This window comes from Pteronotus mesoamericanus, unplaced genomic scaffold, assembly GCF_021234165.1.
Source record: "Pteronotus mesoamericanus isolate MK-2021 breed Mesoamerican mustached bat unplaced genomic scaffold, CSHL_Meso_final contig_68, whole genome shotgun sequence".
NCBI classification, from domain to species: Eukaryota; Metazoa; Chordata; class Mammalia; order Chiroptera; family Mormoopidae; genus Pteronotus; species Pteronotus mesoamericanus.
Window position 1 is genome coordinate 1,032,344 of NW_026555234.1, and position 24,925 is coordinate 1,057,268.

The 24,925-nt window shown below is 65.4% G+C and overlaps 1 protein-coding gene across 1 annotated transcript; it reads left to right on the top strand.

The window, feature by feature from the left end:
• Positions 1-160: 160 nt before the first annotated feature.
• On the top strand, positions 161-23,663 carry CFAP99 (cilia and flagella associated protein 99). The gene is made up of 15 exons (XM_054581824.1): positions 161-271; positions 6,950-7,094; positions 7,997-8,091; positions 8,977-9,086; positions 10,604-10,775; positions 12,469-12,549; positions 12,692-12,766; positions 13,534-13,602; positions 13,839-13,927; positions 14,540-14,744; positions 20,462-20,603; positions 20,727-20,878; positions 21,583-21,788; positions 23,271-23,427; positions 23,547-23,663. Exons 1-15 carry the CDS (start codon positions 161-163, stop codon positions 23,661-23,663), a joined length of 1,926 nt encoding a protein of 641 aa, XP_054437799.1.
• The last annotated feature ends 1,262 nt before the right edge of the window (positions 23,664-24,925 follow it).

Here is a 24,925-nt window from a genome sequence, read left to right on the forward strand (position 1 = left end):
ACTTCCATTCAGCTCTCCTCCCACCCGAGGCCCCCGGCCCCCATGGCTTCCCGTCCCGGTCGGCGAGGCCCTGCAGCCGTTTCTGCCGCCCGTGGAGCTGGCAGCGCAGGGTCATGGAGGGCAACCCACACGGTCTGCTTTTAGGGCCCTCCCCGGGAAGATGGCCTACTACGGGAAGTGCGTGGACGCAGCGATTGAGCAGCTGGGCCGGTTCCACCCCGAGAAGGAAAGCCCGGAGCAGTTCCTGGGGGCTGCGCGCACAGCCCTGCAGGTAGGCGGGGCGGTGCTTCGGGCCGCCGGGCCCGCTGGGGAGCCGGTCACTGTCCCGGAAGTGGCATCGGCTCCGTCCTGACTCAAAAGGCCTGGGGCCACGTCCTGGTCTCCGAAGGCCGGCCGTCCCAGGTGTCACTCCAGGTCGCCAGAGTGGCCGACAGCTCGCCCGGGCAAGCCCCAGGGGCAGCCCCCGGGCCCTGGGAGGCGATCCCAGCCCCCAGAGTGCGGTCCCGCTGCTTCTGGGAAGCGCGCTGGCCAGTGCCTCGGGCTGCGTCCACGCGTCTCGTTGTCCCGAGCGGGGCTGCCCACCCTCTGCTCCATTCCCGGTGGTGGCTGTTCCCCAGGGGCAGCCAGCTCGCCCTCGGCCATCATCCCTGCTGCCCTGGGTTTGTCCATCGCTGGCCAGGGCAGAGAGGCCTCAAAGCCACAAGGGACCCGCCCTCGGGGTGGCCCTCCGGCCCCGGCTCAGGCCCCCAGGCCATGTTGCGTCCACACAGAGGCCACTGTCCCCGCAGGCCTGTCCTCACTCCAGCTTCGCCCTCCACCTTGGTGGCAGTCTGGAGGCCTCCCTGTCACCTGGGCTCTGATCCCTGTCCTTTCGTCCATCCACTACCCATGGGGGCAGGTGCCCGCATCGCAGGAGCCCAGCCCTCAGGCCTTGGGGGCCCAGGGCCCGTCTTGTGGGGCGTGCGGAGGAGGCCCCAGCAGCCCGGGGAAAGCGCGGGGTTGTCCGAAGGCCTGCGCCCCTCCCCCGCCGTCTGCACCGCCAGCCGGGGTTAGCGGCGGGGTTTGCCTGTCACCGCCCGCGGCAGCCCGGCTGTCAGTTTTTCCAACAGGGCTGCGCGGGCTTGTGGCCCCCCAGGGAGGTGGCCGCCACAGCCCCCGCCTGCTCAGGCGTGGCCTCTGCCGCGCCCCCTGGACTGGAGTGGGGTGAGGCCCGGCACCAGAAGGCCTCGGGAAGGGGGTGGGGCCGGACGGGCGGTCACTGTCCTCCACAGAGGCCCAGGGCCCCGGGCAGCGCACGTCAGGGCTGGAGCAGCTGCAGCGCCTGAGGGAGAGGGCCTGGCCCAGTTCGGACTTGGGGCGCCCCAGTGCTGAGCGCCCCCTGCGGCTCCACGCCCTCCTCAAGCGCTTCCCCAGGGCCAGCGCAGCGTGGGAAATGAGGGCGCCGGCGCGGGCCAGGCCCCCACAGCCCTCCCTCCCGGGGCTGGAGGGCCCACGCCTCGCAGGGCTCGGGCGCCCGTCCTGCCGCCGGCCCCGCTGTCTGCCTGCAGCTGCCCTGCTGGCTTCCCCATCCACCGCTGCGTGCTGCCTTTGCTCCGTTTTTAAAACCAGCCCTCTTGCCTCCGCCCCCGCAGCTCCCGCGGCCCCACGGCTGGCTCTCTGTCCTCAGCTGCCTCGCCGCTCAGGTGGAGGTAGTAAAGTTAGTGACTTTATTTATAACTGTGAGAGAAAGTTGGGCTGTTACGGCAAATCGGCCGATTTTTCCCCCACAACGGATGGATTACACACAGTGATGCGCCCCGGCTGCCACCCGGTGAGCCGGATGTGACGACGGCCGCCCGCGTGTCCGTGGGAGGGACCCGCCACCCCGACTGTGGAGGCCCAGCGCTCCGGGATGGCGCAGCGCTCGCTCGCGCGCGGGCGGAGACGCAGCCCCCCGTCTGCTCCCACAGGCCGGTCCGGGCCGAGCCTCTCCGAGGTCCCCTCGGATCCCAGGCAGTGGCACACGGGACAGCGGCCGTCTGGACAGCACGCGATCATCTCCAGCTGCGTCGGGGCCAAGGCCCGAGGCTGCGCCTGGCAGGGAGTCGGAGGGGACACCGACCATCGAGCGGTCTGGGGAAGGGCCGGGGTGTGGGGTTCGCTTGTGCCCCCGAAAAGATGTGTTGAAGTCCTCACCCCCAGTTACCTGCGAGTGTGGCCTTATTTGGAAGCGCCACCTTTGCAGATGTGATTAGGAATCTCAAGATGAGATCCTTCTTGACTTAGGGTGAACCCCACATCCAGAGGCGGAGGTCCGTAGGAGAAGAGGGAGGTCTGGACGCAGACTGTGTGATGGGGCAGAGGCACAAGAAGGAGGCCGTGAGGCCGCGGAGGCGGAGAGTGGGCGGGGCGGCCACCAGCCCCAGGCGCCGGCCACCTGGCCACTGCGAGGGAGATGCAGGAGGCTGTCCCTCTGACTCCCCAGGAAGGGACTGACCTCTGACCCCTCCGTTTTGGATTCCTGGCCCCCAGAACTGTGAGAGAATGCGTGTTGCCCTTTTCAGCCAAAAAGTTTGGGGTGATTTGTTACAGGAAAGTCGTCCAGACAAGTGCTGGGGGCCGGGGGGATGGAGGGGCCCGGTCAGGACACTCAGAGCTGCTGCTAAAACGCGGGGCCCGGGGGCCAGGCGCAGAGGGGGGCCCAGGAGGGGCCGGGTAGGGCCTGACACAGCGGGGCAGCCCATGGGGCCGGGCAGTTGTGGATTTGGGGCAGCGCGTGGAGCCTTTCCCTCTCTGGATGGATGTTCGGGGACTGTCCCCTTACACACACATGTGCACAGACACGCATGGAGCAGCCCCCAGCCCTCGGAGGGACCTCCCTCAGCAGCGGTCCAATGGCCCCTCGCAGAGAAGCCTGGGGGGTCAGCAGGGGACCCTCCCCGCTGCGCACGGGGTGTGGGCGCTGAGGCCTGGGAGTCTGTGCGGTGGCCTCGGAACAACGGAGAGGGGACTGAAGGCTGGGACCAGCGCTGAGCGCAGGCGCAGGGCCGGCCGGGAGCTGCAGGGAGGGGCAGGGTGGCAGCGCAGCGAGCGCCACCCGCAAGGCACGCGGCCCAGGCCACCCCAAGACCCGGGCCCTCCTGGCCAGGCCTCTGGGAGGAACGGGGATGCGGAGGAACAAGTGTCACCTCACCAGGGCACAACTGCGGGGACATGAGAGTGTCCCATAAGGGGGGTGGGTCCCAATGGCTGTCACTCCCCGGGGGCCACGTGGTCCCCTGGCCCACACCTCAGAGTCCCCCAGGCCGGCCCGCACGCCAGCGCGGGCACCAGGGCCCACAGGCCGGGCTTAGGGGCCTCCAGAGGATGGACACAGGCCTGTGGGGCAGAGGTGGGGTGCGAGGGGCACAGTGGGCGGCCCAAGGCTTCCAGAAAGTCCACTGAGGTCTGAGCAGGACCCAGAGAAGGGTCTGCCTTTGGGAGACATTCCTGGGAAGGGGGGATCCCAGGCAAAGGACTGGCGTCCTGACCCGTGGCCAGGAGGGAGTCACGGCCCCGGGGCCGCGTGGGCAGGGAGGGCAGGCGGGGCCTGCGTGTGCACCGCCAGGGCCCCCAGAGCCAGGAGGTGCTGCCGCTCAGAACACCCGGGCCCAGCTGGCAGGCAGCTGTCAGTCCGCCACTGCAGGGGGGAGGCAGGGTGGAGAAGGCCCAGCCAGGGCCCTGACGGGGTGGGCAGAGCCGAAGGGAGGGGCTCAAGAGTGTACAGTAAACCAGAGGCCCCTTGGGCAGCCACAGCCCTCTGGCCTGCGTGACAGGCTGGCCCAGGGTTAGAGGCCGGTTCCAGTATGGGGTGGGGGGATTGGGGGGCTCCCCAGCACACCCCTGGCCACTCCCTGCCTCCTCCCAGCCTGGCCCCAGCCGGCTGGGCGCCCTCTGACCTGTGCCAGCCCCGGGCTCGGCCTCCCGTCTGTGGCCAGCTGTGCTGATCTTCCCCGGGGCGTGGGCCTGGCCGTGGGCCCACGTGGCCCCTCCGCCAAGCGCAGCCCGGCCCCACCTCCCTGCCTGGGGGCTGATGCCGCGGGGACCTGTGGCGCGGGCTCCAGGGTGTTGTGACCTTGTTAGAAGTGCACCCTTGCCCTTCCCAGGGGCCGAGGCGTAACTGGTGGGAGGTGCAGCAGCCGTTGCCCGAGCCCCACGGGCAGGCCGCGGAGGGAGCTGGTGTCAGCAGCATCCTGCAGAGTCATGCAGCCTCTGCCTCGCGGGAGCTGACTCGGCAGCCCCAGGGCCGGCCCTGCTGGCAGCACCGCGGGCTGCGCGCCTGCGCTGCCCCGCCGGCCCACCTCCCTCCGAGCAGGAGCGGAGGAGTCCCCGGCGGGACTGGGGCTGCTGCCCCCGCGGGGGCTCAGCCCAGGGGTTGGGGAACCTGAGGGGGACAGCGAGGCAGAAGCCTGGATGCGGAGACCCGAGCCAACCGCTGTCTCCCGTGGGGGCAGGGCGTCCGCTCCCTGTCTGTGTGGCACCCAGCTGACATGGGGGTGGCGCAGGGGGCAGCAGACCAGCGGGCGTCCTGGGCGCGGGGCTGGGCAGTGTCTGACTGGGGGTAGTCAGACGCGTCCGGGCCCGGCAGCCCCTGAGCAAAGGTGCGTCGGGAGTGGGGAGCGAGCGTGCAGGGAAGAGACTTTGGGCAGAAGGAACAGCCTGCACGGAGGCCCTGAGGGCACATCCTCGGGGAGAGCGCTGCCGCGGAGCGGGCCTGCGTGATGTGGGGACTCAGAGGGAGCTGGGCCGGCCCACACGGGGCCTCGCCCGCTGTCCTAAGGGCTCCTGCTGGAAAGTTCTGAGGGAAGATGGACATGCTCTGACTTCCATTCTAACAGAAACACTTGGCGATTGGAGATGGACTGGGGAGGGGACTGGGGCCACTGGGCCCCCCTCGCCACAGGAGGGGACCCGGGTGAGAGACAGAGGCGTCGGAGAGGACTTCGCAGGTGCAGCCTGAAGAGCCGGAGAAGCTGTGGTCTGAGCTGGGCAGCCCGGCAAAGCCTTAGACGTCTGTCCATTCGTCTGTCTGCCTGAGCGGGAGGCGGAGCAGGAACGGACAGAGCTTTCTGGAGCCCGTCTGGAATCGGCACAACTGGGCAGGGAGGTCGTGAAGTGCGGGCGGGGGGCTGCGCCCTGAGACCCTCGGACCGGAGAAGCCAAGGAGGAGCCCGCGGGGCCAAGAGGATGGTCGTGGAAGCAGAACGGATCATGGCTGTGTCGGCTGGGGCCCGAGCCCGAAGCCAGGCGGCCACCTGAGGGAGCCCGGGCTCCGCAGCCGGCCTTGCGCTGCGAACCGCGGGGCGGTCGCAGGGTCCGCAGCGGGGCAGCCTGGCTTTCCCCTGTGCCCGGCACCCAGGACTGCGGAGGGACCGGCCAGGGCGCCCACCGACCGCAGGGCGGCCCCGCGCAGAGCCCCGCCCCACGGTGCGGGCAGCCCAGGCCCGGGCCTTGTGCGGGGCCCCTCGGTGCTCCCCGCCCCACTGTTCTCCCAGCACAGCAGCAAGGGAAGAAAAGACGGCTTCGCCTTCCCCCAAAAGGAAAACAACTGTGTGCACTGTATGCCAGAAAATACACCAATCAAACGGTAAATTACAAACTCGTGACAAAGTGGCCCTGTAAATTGTCTTAATCTATAAAAACTCAAAACAATTCATTTAAAAAAATACTGTCTCAATAAAAAATGTTAGCCAAGGATATAAATTGGTAAATCATGGAAGTACAAATAAGTGTTCAGCAAATATAAAAATTTCACTGAGATAAAAAATTCAAAACAAAACATTGGGATACCAAAATTTATCTGATTGGCAATAATAAAGGTTTGGAACGTCCCTCCTGACATGTCCGCGTCGGGTCGTCCGTTGGGGTTGCGGTCTGCGCCCTGCTCCGTCCTCTGGGTGGCGGGGTCCGGGGACGCGCTGACGCTGCGTGCACAGTGAGGCTCTGCTGTTGCCGTGGAGGCGGTTGCCAGTCCCCCCCAGGCAAGTACCGCCGCCTGCGCTCCTCGTGTGGGGAGTCTCTGCATTTTGGACAGTTTCCTTAGACTCCTGGAAGTGAAGCGACTGGATTACAGGGCATGGGAGAGAGAAGGTTCTGGAAGCATATTTTTAAATTTTGGGGGGGACGTGGGGCCCACACCCGCCCTGCCAGCCGTTCCCATTGCCGAGCTGGCAGCAGCGGCTCTGCTTCCTTCCCGAGTCCAAAAGCTTGATGACTTTTGTGAACAGGTGACACAGGCGCACACAGGTCGCAGCCCCCGCGCCCTCCTGCGGGAGGCGGGGAAAGTCGGTCTCCGGGCTCCGGTCCCCCAGGGAGACCGCCCCCCCCCTGCGCCCGGTGCCTCCCTCTGGCTTGTGTATTTGACCAGCCCTCACAGCGACTTCTCTTGCTTGTCACTCTGGAGGGGCTTTTCTTTAAAAAGAGGGGAGGGGAGTATTTTTTAAATCAATCATTTGACAACTTTTATAGGCACTTGCTCTTTTTTTATTGCGGTAAAACACACACATGGATTTTACCATTTTAACCATTGTGTGTGGCTCGGTGGCATCAGGCACGTTCATCCCCACGCTCATCTCCCCACACGGACGCTCTCACCTGTGACACCGAGGCCCCCGCCCCCTGCCCCCGCCCCAACCCTGGGACCTCCATCTGCTTTTCGTCCGGCAGGTTGACGCTGGGCCTCACGTGAGTGTCGGTCCTGCTCTGTCATTCTTTGTAATGCCTGGTCCTTTTCTGTTTACTTCTGTCCTTGCCCCCACCTGCTGTCACCCAGGAGAGCCTGCGGGACCGATTCCCGGGCCGCCCCCGCTGGCCGTGTCCCCAGCCAGGGAGGGGCACCGCCCCCTCGCCCTGGCTCTGCAGCCCACCCCCCCGGGGCTCTGCGCTCCCACCTGCGGAGGCTGCGGCCCCTCCCAGCCTGTCTCTCTTCCAGACCCTGAGCCCCCAGAAGCAGGCGTTCATTCTGGAGGTGCTGTCCGGCTGTCTCGAGTACCGGAAGCTGCTGACCGTCGTGGTGGACGCCTTCTACGTGCGGGACGGCCGCCTCTGCCTGAGGGCCGACTACCACCTCTTCCAGGGTAGGTGCCCATCCCGCCACTGGGCTCTGCTGCAGACTCCACTGCCACAGCCACTGGACGGACGTGGCCGCGGACAGTGCCTGTCCGGCCGCCGCATGCTGCCTGCTCCCGGCAGTTCTGCAGGCTGTGCCCCCCGCTGGCTGTCGCGGCCCTCGCGTCCCTCTGTCCCCTGCCACCCTGGCTGCCTGCCCGTCCGTGGTCCGGGATCTGCCTTAGGGACGAGGGGACAGACTCCAGGGGGTGCACCGCAGGCCCGGCTCCAGGGCGCAGGTCTGGGGGGGACTCAGTGGCAGCTCTGTGCCTGGGTTTCCAGCAGGCCGCCTGCTCTCGTGAGGGGGGGGGGTGGCAGCCATTGGGCCTCTGGGGTGCCGCTGTCCGGGGGGGAGGGGCGGCAGGTGCTCAGAGGCCAAGCCGGGTGCCTGCACCTGGCCCAGTGTCGGGCTCTCGGCCCTGGTGTCTGCTCGCCACAGAGCTCGGGTCCCGGGGTCAGCAGCGCGTCAGGGGCCCGCACACCTGGTGGACGGTGACAAGCATTCCCTGCCTCCGGGGCCCCCCTGGCCCAGCAAGTTGGAGTCCCAGGCGGCGTGAGGCCGGTGAGGCCTCTCACAGTCAGCAAACTGAAACCCAAAGCAATTTTACTTTTACCTGGGGAGCCTTTGGAAGTTCTGAGAACGTAACCAAGTGAGGTAATAGAAGAGAAAGTGCTTTGGAGCCGCAGAATGTCCCATCCTCCGAGACAACGTCATCGGTCCTGTGGCCTCATGGTTACGGCTTTCCCCCGGGGCCACTGGACGTTGGCCCGGGGCCACGTGCCCTGCGGGCGCCTCTGGCTGGCTCCTGCGGCCAGACCTGGCATCCCCTGTGGGCACGTCCACCCCGCTTGCGCCCGCTTGTCTCCTCAGTGATCTGCTACCTGGCCACTTTCCAGCTGGAGGAGCTCGGCTTCCAGCTCTTCTGCAACATCATCAAGTCCCAGCCCGCAGACAAGATGCGCAAGGTGAGCCCCGCCGGGTTCGTGTGAGACGCAAGGGCAGCGGCCTGTCCCAGCGGGCGCCGACCTCTCGCCTTCCTGCTCACCGAACAGGAGACTCTGCCGGGTTTGCCCTGTGCTCCGGCAAGGGCCAGGCCGCGCCCGACTCCGCTGTGTGAGCGCCCCCTTGCAGGGCGCCGCCGGCGCCGCCTGTGGGTGCGCGCCTTCAGCCTCCGGGGGTGGGGGACAGGGCTCCCCTGGGGACTGAAACGGACCCCAGGTCTACTGAGGGCCAGGAGCTGGGAAACCGCCTTCAGAAGCCCTGGCTGCCCCGCGCTGTCCCCAGGCCTCACGGTCTGCCCAGGAAAGTGGTCTCAGGCCGAGTGCGGGGACTCGTCCCCCAGGCAAGGGGCTGAGGGACAGCGCGCCTCCCCGAGTCCCCACGGCACCGCCCTGGCCCGGCGCCAGGCCACAGAACATGGAGCTGGTCCAGCCGTGGAATCCCAGAGCCGTGGGCTGGGGCGGGGGAGGCAGGCAGCTGTCTGTCTCTCCCCACCAAGAACTCTCTGGAAACAGGGTAGAAGCCTCCAGTTCTGGGGAGCTGGCTGGCACATGGGTCCCCTGCGTGAGGACACACCTGGCTGGCTGCCCCCAGTGCCTGGACACCGTGCACAGAAGCTCCCCTGGCGAGGGGCGGCCCCCCTGGAATGGCACCCCAGCCAGGCCTGAGGGGCGGCGGGCGGGGTCTCCTGCCCCCGGGAGGGAGGCGGGTCCTGAGGAGCCTCCCTCCTGGCGTGGGCGCCGGCCCCCTCTCGCGGCATGTTGGCCACCCCTGCCCGGTGGCCGGACGCTCCATAGGGGCACTGAGGGCTCGCCGGCCTGGGGGCTGGGCTGAGCACCCCTCCCCCGCAGTTCCTCGGGTTCTTCTTCAACCCCTTGAACCTGTGCTCGTGGATCAAGGATGAGTGGAGCCTCCTCTACGACCTGGCCCACGTGCAGAGCTGGACGGAGCCCCTGCTGAGGTGGGCGGCGCTGTGCCCACTCCTGGGGCCTCCTCGGGTCCCCTCCCTGCTCACGGGGCCCCACGGGGGACTTGGGGAAGCCACGGCCCCCATGCGAGAGCGTGTGACCGGAGACCCGGGCCGACCTCCGCAGCCAGCGGCGGCTAACGGCCGGCAGAGCGAGAGCGGCCCTCTCCCGCGGAGCCCGCTGCCGAAGCCGGGCTGTGACGGTGGCCCCAGCCTCGTCCTGCACGTCCAGGCGACGGGCAGCTCCTGGTGGGCCTGGCCTGCGTCCCGTCTGGCGGCCCCCACGGCACCCGAAGCGTCAGGCCACCTCCCCGGACGCCCTGTGGGCCCTGGAGTCCCTGGTGCCGCGGGAGGACCTGCGCGGTGACCGGCCCCGCCCCAGCCTCCCTGGGGAGGCTGCGGGGGTGCAGGGCGAGGGGCAGCTGCCCCTGCTGCTTGCCTCCGACAGGACTGGGGGAGCCACCCCCCGCCCCGTCCTCCTGGGGACAGGCAGACGGCCGGTTGGCGCGACCAGGAGGCCGCGAGGCCCAGGGAAGGCGGCCGCCCGTGGGACAGGAGGCGGGGCCGGGGCAGGCGCTGCATCCTTGCTGCGCCCTTGTAGGATGGAGCCCAGCCAGGCCGGAGCCGCTGCCCGCCCTCGGGGCTCTCGCCTGTGGCCTGGACCTGCGGGGCCTGCGAGCCTCCACCTCTGGGCAGCTGCTCAGCTGGTTCTAGGGCGCCCGCCTCCCGCGCCACCGGCCCCATATGCAGCCTGCGCCTGCCCGCCCTGGGACCGGTGCCATGACAGACCTGTCCCTTCCCGCTCCCTGTTGTCCCTCGGGGTTGCCCTTCCTCCCTCTGGTGGCCCTGGTCCCCGCTCAGGGGCAGGAGCTATTTCCATCCTTGTGCTCTGTCCCCAGGGGAGCCCCGCGGGAGGGGACGCTGGCCAGCTGGTAGTGGTGGGCTGTGCCTGCGCGGGGCGTGGAGGCCTGAAAGGGGCCCTAGGCCCCGGGGCCGGCCGGGCCCTTCCCTTGCCCCTGCTCCAGGGGCCCTCCTGGCTCTCCCCTGCCCTGCCCCTCCCGCCTGCCAACCGCTGCCCCATCCCCACAGCTGCCAGCCACCTGGGACCGCCCTTCCTCCCCACCTGGCTCCTCCCCCGGGCCGTCTGCTGGGGCCCAGGTTCGCCACCTCCCAGCTGCTGCTTGTCCACAGAGACCTTGGATCCCGCGGCAGCGGCAGGGATCTGCCCTGTCCCCGTCCTGCCCGCCCCCCACTCTCCTAGGACAGCGGTGCCACTGGGCCTCAGTTTCCCTCCCTGTGCCGGGAGGCGCCGGTCTGGGAGATGCTGGGCTTTGGCTGGCGCGGCCCCTGCACAGCAGCAGCGCTCAGTGAACAGTGGCTGTCGGTTCCACGGTCACCCCCCCACCTGGGGTGGGCCCAGGCTCTTGCGGGCCTCTCAGATCCCAAGGGCCATCCCCGTGCCCACCTGCTCAGAAAGAAGCCCTCAGCAGTGTCTCCGCCTTTGCCTTCAGGTGGCAGCCGGAGGTCCAGGCACTGATCGACCAGCTGGAAGGGCAGTCGGCAAGCCGGCCCCCGCCTTCAAGGGCCAGGGTCACAGAGCCCAAGAAGTTCAACCTGACCGTCCCCAGACCCCGCGCCATTCCGTTGCCCGAGCCTGTCCCTGTTGTGGCCAAGCCGGCGCCAGTGAGTGCCGGTGTTTGCGGTGGGCACAGACTGCGCGGGCCGAGCGAGCGGGCCCTGCGGGCGGTGGGGGCTGGCCCCGACCAGGGTGGGAGCGTGCGGCGACCCTGCCCCACAGAGAGGGAAGCCCGGTGAGCCCAGGGCCTGTGCCGGGGGCTCCCGCCCCCCCCCATGCCGAGGCCTGAGCGGGAAGCGTGGGGCGAGCCTGCCGGGCACGGCGCCCTGCTGCTGCGGACCACGGCCTCCGCGCTCAGGCAGGCCGCAGCATGCCCGCGGGGTCGGGAAGCGCTCCTTGCCTCTGGCAGACGTTGCCGGCTCGGTGGGGCCGGGGTCCTTTCCTTCGGACCAGCAACAGGCGGTAATGTCTGTCTGTGTGTCCCCACCAGCAGCCTCTGCCCAGAGCCCATCTCTCCCCCTCCCTGCCTTGCTGCTCCTTCTGTCACTCGGATGCCTTGTGCGGCAACTGACAGGAAAACACAGCTCGGTCTCGCTGAGTCGCTCCTGGCTGAAGTAGTGGGGGTTTCAGGCACAGTTTGATCAGGGCGCCAGCCCCATGTCCCTTGACCCTCTCTGCCCTGGTCCCCCCTGTGGGCCTACTTTCTCTTTGGGCAAGGTTCTTTCATTGCAGCAGGACACCCCAGCCTCGTGCCCACATCCTGCAATGTCCAGGGCATGAGAGGACATCCCAGGCCAGGAGTTCGGTACAAGCACGATTAGACCAGCTTAGGTCGCAGGCCCCCCCGGGCCACACCTAGGGCGCAGTGTTCCAGCTGGTCACGGGCTCTGCGTCGAGCACCCATGGTCAACGCAGCTTCCCAGCACCAACCTCGTTCCCCAACAGGGCTGCCGGCTGTTGGGAAAGCAACGGGCGGCGCTGGGAGGGCCCAGGCCTCGGGCCGCCCCGGCCACCCTCCAGGACTCTTACAGTCTCTCTTACCAGAGAGACTCTCCATGAGGCCCTCACCTGGACGGGCTCTTACCTTAGTTTCCTTCTTGTGAACCCCGCCTCCCTTTCTCTGTAGCATCAATTAGGTTTTATAGCTGTTTGGTAATTTGTGGGTCTGCTTTTTTTTAAAGGTCTTATTTATTTATTTTTAGAGAGGGGAAGCAATGGAGAAAGAGAGGGAGAGAAACATCCATGTGTGGTTGCCTCTCGTGCACCCCCGGCTGGGGACCTGGCCCACAACCCAGGCCTGTGCCCCGACTGGGAATTGAATGAGCGACCCTTTGGTTTACAGGCCGGTGCTCAGTCCACGGAGCCGCACCAGCCGGGGCTGTGGGTCTGTTTATTATCTGTCTCTTTCTCTGGACCTTGTCCATCGTATTTGTCCCAATGCCTGGCATAGCCTTGGCCCAGATCAGACCGTCATTAAATACCTGTTGGATGGACGGACGGATAGATGGATGGATGGCGGTCTCATCCGCCATTCCAGCCGTTCCGTGTCCACCCCCTGCCCAGTCGGGCATCAGTCCTCTGCCTGTCCCACCAGTGTCCAGTGGCCTGGGCCCTGCGTCTGGCCACCTTCCTTCCTGCCACTGGCCTGACGCCCTTCCCTCCCCCGGGTGACCGCCAACCCCCACGTGTCCCAGCCATAGCGAAGGCTTCCCTCCCAGCCTCTCCTGGCTCAGGGGCCGCGGCCCGCCCCTCACCCAGGGGCCGCAGGCGACGCGGGCTCCTCCTTCCACTGCCCACCAGGTCCCCCGGAGCACCCACCAGCCACCCAAGGAGCCGCAGGTGCTGGAGATGACTAAGAGGTACAACCGCCGGAAGGCGGAGGTGAGCAGCTTCCGGGACCGGCCGTCCTAGGGAAGGTGGCGGGGAGAAGGAGGGAGCCAGTCTGCGCCGCGTTCCCTGCCCCCACCCCGGACAAGGACAGGGCGGAGGGCAGGGTGGGGCTGAGCCTCCTGTTGCCCCGCAGGAGCTGCTGTTGCTGGCGAACCTGGAGGAGATGCGGTGCGCGGTGCCCAGGGCCCGCAGGGAGCCCCCCGCACAGGTGACGCCCTGCCTTCCATGCGGCCCGTCCTCGTGGGGGCCCCTGCTGGGACCTAGGGAAGCGGTGGCACTGGAGCCACCGGGCAGCCCTCCGGTCTCAGGCGCGGAGGCCGGGCCCCCAGGGCCTGACCCGGGCTGCGGGCGGCCTAGACGCGGGTCCAGAGCCACCTCGGGGGAGCCTCTGGCGGGTCTCGGGGGGCGTTTCCATATTTTCATGCTCAGCATCTACGCTTTCTGTAAGAAAAAAGCCTAAGGGGGGTTTAAAGAAGTGATGGGTGCAGGACGAGGACGGCTAGTTGCCGTGGATGCCGAGGGGGTGCCGGCCCGGCCCCTGCCTCCCGCCGGGGCCCCCGCGGTTGGGGTCCGGGGGCCATGGCACCCAGCACAGCAGCGTGGCCCAGGGCGTGTGGTGGCCGAGTCCCGGGGGAGGGGCCTCTCCCAGCCACTCCCCACACGGTGGCTGCGGTGCCCACCCCGGGGGAGCAGACAGGTGCGGGGAGCAGCCCGTCACAGGTCACGGGGCCAATTCTGGGGGCAGCTGGGGAGCCGGACCCTGAGGCGGAGGCAAAGCCCTCCTGGCTGGGGACCCAGCCTGGGAGGCCCTGAACCGCCCCCCCTCCAGCCTCCCTGGGCAGCCCAAGGCCCCGCAAGGCTGGCGGGCGCGTCACAGGACAGAGGCGCCGCCCTGGGGAGCCCGCGGTCAGGGCGGGCCTGCCAGGGTGCGTGGGGGGCCCCAGCGGGCTGGTCACTGGGCGCCGACCCCTGCAGGGCTCCAGGAAGCTGCGGCTGTGTTTCCCTCCCCGGATTCGCGAGAGCCCGAAGCTGACCTTCTACGAGGTGAGGGCCGCTCCCTACGGGTCGGGTGGCGGGGGGCATGGGGTGTCCCCGGGCACGCACCTCCCAGCCTGTTCTGCTCCCAGGGGCTGGGTGGCCAGGGCCCCACCCTCAGCACGAAGGGAAGTACCCACGCAGGCGCAGCTGTGAGGGGCAGCAGGCGGCGCTCTGAGGGATGGGGGGCCTCCCTGCTCCCAAGGCAGCCCCCACAGTCAGCCCCTCCTCCTCCTCCTCTGCAGCCCAACGAGGTCCCAGTCAAGCTGAACACAGCCGCCATCCTGCGGGAAGGGGCCTTATACCAGCGGCAGGTGGAGAAGGAGCTGCAGAGGTCGGGGAAGGGGACGGGGCTGGGGGCCAAGCACAGGCAGGGAGGGCCTGGTGGCTGTGGTCCTGCAGGCTGTGGGGTCCCAGAAGGCAGTGTTGGGGTCGCAGCTGCACCCTAGAAATACCATCTCGGCTCCGTGCAGGTGTCCGATGGGGTAGGAGCAGCCCCGAAAGGCTGGCCCCCCGAAACCTCCCTCAGGGCCCGGCGCCCCCGGGGCCTGTCCTGGGCCGCCCTGCAGATGACCCGGGCCGCAGACCCTGCACTTACCCCTCAGTTGGGCTTACGCCCTGGGCGGGAGCGTGGGTGGCTAACCAGACGGACAAAAGACAGACGGATGGACAGAGCGACGGAGGATGGACAGATGGGTGGGCGGGGGAACAGCGGTGGTCACACGGCTGTGTAAACAAACGGGGGGGAAGGGAGGGGGAAGCGGAGGGTGAAGGGTGTGTGTACAGGATGGCACGGGCAGGCACCGGGCGGGCGGGTGACGTGGCGGCTGCCAGGTCAAGGGCAGTCCATGCTTAGGAGCTCAGTGTCCACAGGGGCGCCTGAGGCCTCCCGGGCCAGCGCAGGCCCTTCCTGGAAGGCCTCAGCCACCCCCTCCTTTGTTCGCAGGGTGGACAAGCTTGTGGACGGGGCTGGGGACTTCTCCGAGTTCCTGGAGTGGCAGAAGAAGATGCAGGCGAAGGACCGGGAAGAGCGGCGGGCTGCGGACGCGTGCCGCAGGCTGCGGGGGAAGCTCAGCCACGAGGAGGCCACGCTGGCCCGGCAGCAGCTGCTGCAGAAGAACCGGCAGAGGGCCGCCCGGAAGAAGGAGGAGGTGACCGGCTCCAGAGGGCCCGGGGGCTGTCTGACCCCAGGAGCTGCGGGGCGTTGGGGGCAGTGGGCCCGGAGCCTTGCGGTCGTAGGCTTGCAGCCGGCCCGGACCACTTCCTCCTGAGGCCCGGGGGGTGGCCGAGGTCCCTGTCATACAAGAGCTTCGGGGGTTCAGTGGACGTTCGGGGTCAGCTGGCCCGGGTGCACTGGCTGCCTTGTCCCCACCGGCTGGTTCACACGTCCACATGTGGAGGAGGGGGCCCCGAGGTTGTGGCAGAAGCTTCTAGAAGGCTGACGTGTCTGCGTGTCCTCTCCCACAGGAGGCCTGTGGACATCACGGTCCACTTTAAAGGGCCCAGAGGTGTCAGTCCTGGCTCTCCCTCCTCCCAGGACACGCAGCCTCGGCAGGGGCGCCCAGCCCGCGCTCCCCGACAGGCCCGCCCGCAGCTCTGCCCCCTCAGACAGGTGCCCCCACGGGCCTGCACTCAGCACAGGCTGGACGTTCGCTCGGGTCACTTCCTCGGTGCCCCTCTGTGTCTGTCTGCACTCAGTGTCAGGGTCTGCTACCCTGTGCTTTTTAGGTGGCTTTTTAAAAACAGGAAGTCAGAGCAACATGACGAAAACTCAGAACTCTCACTTCTCACAAGTCTCTAAATCACACCCAGCTGCCCACGCCCGGGGTTTCATTGCCCTCCGGGTTGTCTTCTCTGTTTTTCCTCTAAGCAAATACACACGCTCGTGAACACACACCTCTTACCCCCCTTTTCTCACATAAAGGCCCCCTCCCCCGCTCCGCCTGCGCTGGGCCGGGCAGTGCAGGCTTCCCTGTTGTGATCGTTGCAGGTGAGCAGCGGGAAGGGGGGCTAGCGAGTGGGTTGTTCTGTGGTCCTCGTCCACGTGGGCTGGGCGGCGTGGTCTCGGTGCCGACGGAAAGTGTCCTTCCTCGAAGCGGCTTCGTCCGGGCGCTGGGCGGGGCTGGAGCCCCACTACGCGCCGTCCGGTGCTCTGTACTGAATTCAGGAAGTCTTGCCGTTCTCATAGGTGAGAAGTCGTGTCTCCGTATGGTTCTGACTTGCATTTCATGTATTATTTGTGAATTTGGGTATCTTTTCATATATTTAAGAGCCATTTCTGTATTTTTCTTTCTATGCACCCTCCGCTCCTGTCTTTTTGTCCATTTTCTTTTCTCCCCCCAGCACTTTTGGAATATGACTGACAAGTGAAATCTGGGTGTATTTAAAGTGTCTAAAGTGATGCTTTGATATGCACGCGCGTTGAGCAGTGACCACAGCCACGCGCATTAACATCTCGGTCACCTCGCACAGTTACCTTTGTGCGAGCGGGAGGAACGCTGAGGCTCCCCGCCGCAGCCACTGTCGCGCGTACAGCACAGGGTCGCGAGCCGCGGTCGCGGCGCCCCGCGCGGGAGCTTGCCCTCTCCTCACTGAAACCTCCGCGCGCCCGCCCCGCCCCGGGTAACCCCCCTTCTCTTCCCTGCTCCCGGGACTCCAACTTCTGTGGATCCCGCGTCCGTGTCGGTGCGGCCGCGCAGCGCTCCCCCTTCTGTTCCCGACTTACCTCCCGGAGCATGGTGTCCTCCAGGTCCCTCCGAGTTGCTGCCAACGGCCGAGTTGCTGCAGCCTCTTCCTTGAAGGCTGCAGAGCGCCCCGCGGGGCCTGGGCACCCCCCCTTCTCCCTCAGCAGGTGCTTGGTTGGCTCGGCGGCCGGCCGGGCTGCCGTGCATAACGCTGCAGCGAGTGGGGGCGCCGAGGGTCTCTGAGAGAGAGAGACTTCGTTTCCTTCCAGTCAATACCCAGCAGGGGACTCGCCGGGCCCCGGGGTAGCTCTGTGTTCAATCTTCTGAGGGACCCTCGTACGCCTCCCCCCAGCGGCCGCCCCCAGTCCCCGTTCCCTCGGTGGCAGCGCGCGAGGCCCTTTCGGCCACGTCGGCGCCAGCACCAGTCATCTTTCGACTTTTCCATGACAGGCATCCAAACGGGTGTGAGGCGGCATCGCACTGTCCCTTTGGCTTGAATTTCCCTGATGATTGGTGATGTGGAGCCTTATTTCAGAAACATGTTAGCCACCTGTGTATCTTCTTTGGAAAAAGCTATTCAGGCCTTTGGCCCGTTTTTAGGCAGGTTGTGGTGTTATTTTCTTATTCCTGGTAGTGCGTTGTGTGAGTCCCTTGTATCTTTTGGGTGTTAACCCCCTATTGCGTAGACGGTTTGCGAATATTCTCTCCCATCCCACAGGGCACCCTCACACCCTGGTCATAGTTTCCTTTGCTGTGCAGAAGCTTTTCCGTTTGATACAGTCCCACTTGTTTATTTTTGCTTTCGTTGATTGTGCTTTTCATATCAAATTTTTAAAAATCACTGCCAAGACCAACGTCCAGCAGCCCCCCGCCCACGTTTTCTTCCAGGACTCGCATGGTTTCAGGCCTCCACGCTGCTCCCAACCTCCACCGGCTGCGGCCGAGCCGGGCCCCGCAACTCCGCTCGCCCCCAAGTCCGGGCGTCTTTCTCTGCTCGCCCGAGGTGTGCTCGAGATAAGGCTCCCCGAACGTTTCCGAAGCCCACTTTTTGACGCCTGGTATTTCCACACAAGCCTTTCTCCAACTCATTACAGTTTTCAGAGGTACTTTTTAAAATGAACTTTTTATTCTGGAACCGTTTTAAAGTTACAGAAGAGTTGCAAAGGGGGTACGGAGAGCCCTCACAGCCTCCCCACCCGCGTCCGCCGCTGGCAGCATCTCACAGGCCGCACGGCTTGCAGCGGAGTCCGGGCCCTCAGGCCGAAGTGTGAGGCCAGGTGTCGCTGGGCTGCGCTCCGGGCTAAGCCTGCAGCGGGGCCGGGTCCTTCCCCGGTCCTTCGGTTCTGGTGGCCCCAGGGACCCCTTGTTTTGTGCCAGCCTCACCCCCACCTCTGCCCGCATCCTCGTGGCCATGTTCTCCGTGTCTCTCTGTGTCCTCCCCTCTTCTTACGTGGACACTGTCATTGGATTTAGGGCCCATCCTAAATCCAGGTTGACTTCACCTCGAGATCCTGAACTAATTATTGAGTGGGCCAAAAAGTCCGTTTAGTTTTTTTTCCATAAAAGAACATTTTCCATAAAGTTATTTTCACCAATAACTTTATTGATTTGGATATTTTGAGTATCTCGTCTGTCTCCCACGTGGTATAATGTTTATCATCCTCAATTAATGTCTCGATTTGACCGTTATCAACTTCAACGGGTTTACCCGACCAGGGAGCATCGTCCAGGGAGAAAGCTTCAGCCTGAAACTTCGCAAACCACCGTTGACACGCTTAATCAGTCACAGCACGTTCTCTGCACACAGCACAAGTCTTTTTTTGCATTTCAGTTGCGCTTTTACCTTTCCTGAAATAAGAAAGTATAATCTCCCCCAAAATGTTGCTTATATTCTTCCATTTTTCAGTGTTAAAATGGCTGCACAGAAGTTCACCAATTTTGATCATTTTTTTAAATGCACGCCGGTCTGACAGCTGTCACAATCTAACAAAATTGTTTCATATAAAGTCAAAGACAAGTAAGCGCTACTAGAGCCATCGTACGGAAAAAAAAAGAACTTTCTGGCCAGCCCGGCACTCACTTGACACTTAACGAGTAGGAAACAGGATCACATTCTGAGGTTCCAGGTGGCCATGGATTGGGGAGGGGTCACTGCCCGCCACCCCAGAGTGTCTGTGTCACAACTAAGAAGCCAATGCTGGTACGAGGCGCTCTTCGGACCCCATCATTCCCCCCGACGCCCTCTCTCGGTCCAGGACGCCCCGGGGACCCGTCCCATTGCGTTGCCGTCGCTCAGGCTCCTCGTGGCTTGACATTTCCTCAGACTTCCCTTGTTCTTAATGGCCTTGTTGGTTGGTTTATTTGTTTGTTTTTTCGACGTCGTCGGTTTTGAGGAGCGCTGGTCAGGCGTCCCAGGGAGCGTCCCCGGCTGGGCGTCTCCGAGTGCACCGGGGTGCGGGAGGGAGACGGCTCGCGGAGGCAACGTGCCCGCCACAGCCTGCCCGGGAAGCCCGCCGGCCGCAGGCTTGGCCCCGTGGCCGTCGACCCCGACCGCCTGGCCGGGGTCGCGTTTGCTGCGTTTGTCCTCCGCAGTCATTCCCCTTGTCCCTGTGTGCTCTTCGGAGGGGGTCGCCGCCGGCGGCCACACTCAGGGCGGCGAGAGCTCTCCCCGCGGGCTCGTGGGTCCAGCCCCTCACTACGTCAGCGTGGACTCGTTCGCTGGCCTTACACTTGCGCTGTAACCCACTTCGCCGTTATTGGTGCGGCGTCCGCTTTGGTCGCAGGGGTCCTTTCAAGGCAGCCCCCGGTCCGTCTGACGTACCCTCTGCCCTGGGTTCTCTGGGCACTTCCTCACTTCAGGGTGCTGCAAGGGGCTTCGGGCTGTGTCCCCGCTGTCCTGGCCCCAAATGCCACTTCCTGGCCCAGGGATGAAACTGCACAGCCTGGAAAGAGATGGTCTAGAGCCTTTTCAGATTTTATTTATTTTACTTTATTTTATACTGTTTTTAGAGAGGGGAAAGAGAGGAAGAGAACCACCAATGTGTGGTTGCCTCTCACACGCCCCCTCTTAGGGACCCGGCCTGCAACCAAGGCACGGGCCCTGACTGGGAATCGGACTGGGGACCCTTTGGTTCTCGGTCCACTGAGCCCCACCAGCCAGGGCGAGAGCCATTTCTGAGGCGCCAGCGAATCATTTATGAAGGATGACTCCGTGCCCCGCGCCTGGCGTCCACGCTGCCCGCAGGCTGCTTCTCCGCTGACCCACAACTGCCCATGAGCTCCTAGGTGCTGAAACTCGCTGGGGCTGGGAGCCCAGCAGGACCCCGCAGGCGTGGGCCAGTGACAGGGGCTCAGATCCCACCCCATCCTTTGCAAAATCTTGACTGAAAATATCATTCTCGGTGGTTCACAATAGTGCCGAAGTGCGAACAGGCTGAGTGTCCATCAGCGGTTAGAATGACAGAGCGTTGCGACAGATTCCCGCAAACAGCCATGGAAAGAAGCCGGCCACGCTCGGTGACAGAGAGCCTGGGCGCGGCTAGGAGACGCCTCACACTGAGCGCAAGAGGCAGACGTGGCTGACGCAGAGGCTGTCAGTTATGTGTGGTCAGAGTAGCGAGACCGTGCGCTTGTTTAGAGCCATCCACTTCCAAGGCACCTCGAGCGAGAGGAATGTGGGAGGCCGTCAGGGCGTGCCCGGGGCCGGGGCCGGGGGTGAGGGCTGGCACGTCCCGTGCACGGTCCCAGCCTGGGCGGTGTCTGAGCGGCCAGCTCCCTGCAGCTTCAACCCAGCAAGCGCCCCTGTCTCTGAAAGGGAACCCAGGGGCCGGTGGCTTTGGGGCAAACCCGGCGGCTGCGAGGGGGCTTCCCCAGGACTCTCCTGGCTGCGCCTCTCAGCCTCCTCGTCAGATCTGGGTAGGGAGCTGCGTGGTTCTGGGCGCGCCCCCAGCAGCGCGGTGGAGGGCAGAGGACGCGAGGCGGGCCTTCCCCAGCAGGCCCGGCCTCCAGAGGCACATGAGCTCCAATCTGGTTCCAGAGGGGTTTGGGGTCTGTGGCTGGATCTGCCCTCCAGACCTTGGGCTGCGCCTGGGGCTGGGGCTGGGGCGGGGTGGAGGGTGCCAGGTCTGCTCCAGGGGGCCCCTCGTGGTGCTGGCTCTGATTGTGGTGGGCCACTGTCCCCGCAGATGGCTGAGCTCATGCAGCAATGTGCTGAGAGGCGCCTGCAGGAGCAGAGGTCCCTGAGGGAGCTGGTGGAGCAGGTGATGGAGGGGCAGAAGAACGTCAAGGTGGCGCAGATGAAGCTCCTGAAGGGCCGGCGGCAGACAGGTATGGCGGGGCCCAGGTGTATCAGCTTAGCCCGGGCCCAGGTGCCCAGAGGGGAGGCGCCCCCTGCTGCCGCACGCCCCACCCCCGGCTTTCCGAGCCCGCAGCAGCCCCCTTGGCCCCAAGTCCAGGAGGTGACGGAGGAGAACCGGGCGCTGCTGCAGCGCAGTGCGGAGGAGGCCAGGGAGGAGCAGAGGCGGCGCAGTGAGCTCATCTCCCAGCTCCGAGCCCTGGAGACACAGCCCACGCGCCAGGGCAGGCCCGTGGACCTGACCGAGGTGAGCACACAGCCCCCGCCCTCCCCCGTGTCTTACCGTGTGTGCCTGGCATTGCCACTGGAGGGCGTGCCCAGGATGCGCAGGCTGAACTCTGCCCTGCCACGCTCGCCCAGAGGTAGACCCCGCGCCACCGTGCAGGGGCCTGGGGCTGGCGCAAGAGCCATGGTTCTCTTGGGGAGGACTTAGTAACCCTGGGCGGCAGGGCCAGGGCTCCTGGGGATGGACAGGGTGGGCTTCGCGTTGCTGCCTGTCCAGGGAGGTCCGGGACTGCCCAGGTGGGGAGGGCAGCACGGGGAGCGCAGTGCACGGGGGCCAGAGGCTGGATGAGCGGGAGCTGAGCCTGGGCATCGGAGCCTGGGGGCCGGTGTGAGGAGCAGCACCGTGACAGGCTCCGCGAGGCGGGGGCGGCCTGGTCCAGGTGCGTGGGGGAGTCCCGAGTGCTCCTGCCCAGCCCCAGCCCTGCTCCGGCGCCATGTGGGTGTTGGGCTGCAGGGGGCTCAGTCTGGAGAAGCTGGCTGGCAGACCTGTCCCACAGACACCGCTGGGCCGGGGGAAGGTGGCGCCCTGGGTGCCTGGCCAGGCCCATGGGGGGCGGGAGGGGCACCGGGCCTGGAGCCAGGATGACCAGAGTACAGGAGATGGCTGGTGGGCTGGGCCTGTGGTGGCTCGGCCCCCATCCTGGGGCCTCGCCCACTGCCCCCCAGATCCCCGGGCACGGCCTGGAAGGGGAGATGTCCATCGTGGAGCTGCGTGAACGGCTGGCCCTGCTCAAGGAGGCCCAGTGGCGGCAGGAGGAGGAGAGGCGGGACCAGATCATCCAGGGCAAGCGCACCAAGAGCCAGGAGCTGCGGAACGCGCTGGAGCAGATCTCGCTGTGCCGCGCGGCCATGGGCCGGTCTGCAGCCCTGAGGTCGGTCCCTGCGCCGCCCCAGGGTGGCCCTTGCAGCAGCTCCTCCACCGCCCTGGGGTGCCCGCCCCTGCTATTTTATCCGCCATCCTCAGGCATTCGGAGAAGGTGAAAAACCACGCAGAGATGGCTCGGAGCCCCTGACCTAGACCCGGTCATTCTGCATCTAGGTCATGGGTGCAACCTTTGTCATGTGCGCCATCTAGCTGACTAGCTACTCATCTTTCTTTGCAGAACCATCAGTAGTTGCAAGCATCTGACACTTTGTTCCTAACCATTTGGTGCTTCTGGAAAAAAAAAAAAAAAAAAAAGGCATTGTCCTACATAACCACAGCACATGACACAGGCAGGAAGTGTAGCAGAAATTCCTGACAGCTCCGAACACCCTGTGCCCGCATCTCTCCGGGTTCTCAGGCTGTTCGCTGCAACGTCTTTTTCTTTGGAACCAGGACCTGGCTGAGACTTGCACAGCATTGGACAGGCCGGCATCTCCACTCCCCTCTCATAGGGAGCGTGTGCACACACACTCCTGTTTGTTTGGGGAACACGGTGGTGACTTCTCCAGCCCCATGTGGTTGTTTGGTCAGGTGTCAGTCCCCAGGGCTGGGCTGGCCTTTGGCCCCAGCCTCATCCCACAGGGAAGCAAGGAAGTGCCCCAAAGGAGGTGGTGGCCAGCTCCGTCAGAACACAGCCCGGTTCAGGGTCTGGCATCTGGCGTGAGCGTAACTGGCTTGGGGTGGACAGAGGAAGGACAGTCACAGAGTCCAGCACTGTGGGTCCTGAGTGTCTGCTGCTCTGCTTACGCTTCAGAGGTGGCCCGTGACAACGGCTGGCACTGCGCAGGGAGGGCTGGCCGGCCACTCAGCAGGTCCCCACAGTGGCGCGCACCTGGGAGACCTTGCCACTGCCCAGCTACCGGACAGGCCCCAGATGCAGTCTGGTTGGCGTTGGGAGCTTCCGAGGGTCCAGACCCACCCGCCGCCGCCACTCCTGGAGCGCCTGCGGGAAGCCGGAGCCCACGGCGTTCATGCGCAAGGGCATTTGGTGGGCGCTGGGGCTGGAGCCAGCCAGGCCGCATGGGGGCCAGGAACAGCCCTGCAAAGCCCTGGACTGCGACGCGCCCCTGAAGTGAAGGAGCTGGGAACAGCCTGTGTCATGTCTTATTTCGAAAAGAAAAATGACCTAGTCTGGGAGGGCTTTGCCAAGATAGCACGTGAACAGCGGTTACTTCTAGGCAAGAGAGGGGGAAGGGAGGATGCCAGGTAAAATTTGAGGCTTTCATTTTTTTATCCCAAATGAACGCTGTTAATACAGACAGAATGCTTTTTTTAAAGGGTTAAGTACAAAGAACAAAAAGGCAGAGACGCTGGGGAGCCCCACCGGAGCGGTTCTTGGAGGGTCCCTGCCCCTGACCCAGGCCACCTGAATTACTCCCATCCCCTGGGGTCGGAACCCCCTCCTAAGGCCGCCCTGTTGCCTGCTCAGGTTGGAGGAGAAGAAAGCGGCGGCCCCGGAGGCGCCCTCGCAGGACGAGCGTGTGCAAGAGCTGCAGCGCAGGATCGAGGAGGCGGCGGCCGAGCGCCGCAGGCAGGCGGCCCAGCTGCACGTGCCGGCGCCGCGGACCGGGTGCCCCAAGCCGCGGGTGAGCGGGGACCGGGCAGGCTGCACGGGTTGGGCCGGGGTGGTGGTGGCTAGGTGGACGCATGTCGGAGGGGCGCTGCCCCTGGCCGCGCCAACCCTCTCCGCCCGCCCCCGGCGCAGGCGCAGCTGGAGGCGCAGCACTGGCTGGAGCTGGAGCAGAGCCGAGCACGCAGGCTGCGGGCCGTGCAGCGGGGTGGCTCGGCCTGCGAGCCCCGGCGCCGCCTGCAGGCCACCTGAGCCAGGGGGCCTCGTCCCTGGACCCCGAGATCCCGGCCGGGGTAAAGTGAGCGGCACACCGTGTGCGCCTCCTTGGGCTCGGCTGCCCCCACCCGCCCCTCTGGCCGCGCCCCAGCCCCCACCTCCCTCCTGCCCTGAGCAGCGGTGCCAGATAAAATGCAGGATGCCAGATTGAGGCAAACTTCCACCAAAAGAGTCTCTGCTTTTTATTTGGGATTCGAATGGACCCGGGGCCCAGTATTTTATGTGCTAAATATGGCCACCTATCCTTCCCTACGCCCAGCATTCCCAGCGTCCCCTCCTCATAGCTCCCAGAGCCCCTTCTGTGTGTGGACACCGGGAGCCCCCACTCTCCGTCTGGAGTCAAGTGGTTTAACCTGGGGACCCCCAGGAGTGGGTGTACGTTTGGTCGGAGAAGTGGCCAGGATCCTTGAGCCCCTGGGAACTGGCTCTTCTCATGCAGCATCTCATGAAAACTTAACAGTGATGATTGCGGGAGGGGGGGCGGGGGGGTTAGGATGGAGAAGGAATTGTCCCCACCCCCTTCTGCAGATGAGCACTGTGCTCACAGGGGAAGTGACATGGCCCGAGAGCCAGGACCCAAAGCTAAGCCTGGGGACCTCAGAGCATTGCCCAGCTTCCTCCAGCGTCACCAAAAGAACAAGGTTGGGCCACTAGGCACAAGCGGGCCCAAGGACAGACAGGGGTGGATTCGTTCTCCTGGGTCTTGGGGCCCAGCACCAGGCTGGAGAGGGTGCGGCCGTGGGGACAGGCCGGCGGCACTGCCACTCCCAGGAAGGAGAGAGTATGGGCAAGCCCCTGGGGTGAGGGACCAAAAGGAGGGGCTGGAAACTGCCAGGTGGGGTGGACGTCCAGGGGAGAGTCCCCCCTCTACCCTGCCTGGGTCCTCGGGGAAGATGGCACCTCAGAGGGGGAGGCCGGACCCGAGGGCACACTCAGATCAGGGCGGTAGGTACCTTGAAGCAGCAAGAACAGAAAGAACAGAGCTCTCCCCCAATATTCTGACCCACATTAGAATCCCAGACATTTCCCCCAACCCAGGTTGGTAAAAGGAGGACTTTCCCATCGCCCTGTCAGATTAGAGCTGGGAGCAGATTAAATTTCATGTAGAGAAATAAACACATTTTTCACATCCTGTGTTGTGTTTCAAACCCATTTCATTCGCTACCAAGGGCACCCATCGATGAGGCCCGCCCGGAGAGTCCCTCGGGGGCTCTGAGGGGCTCACAGGGGGAACCCTT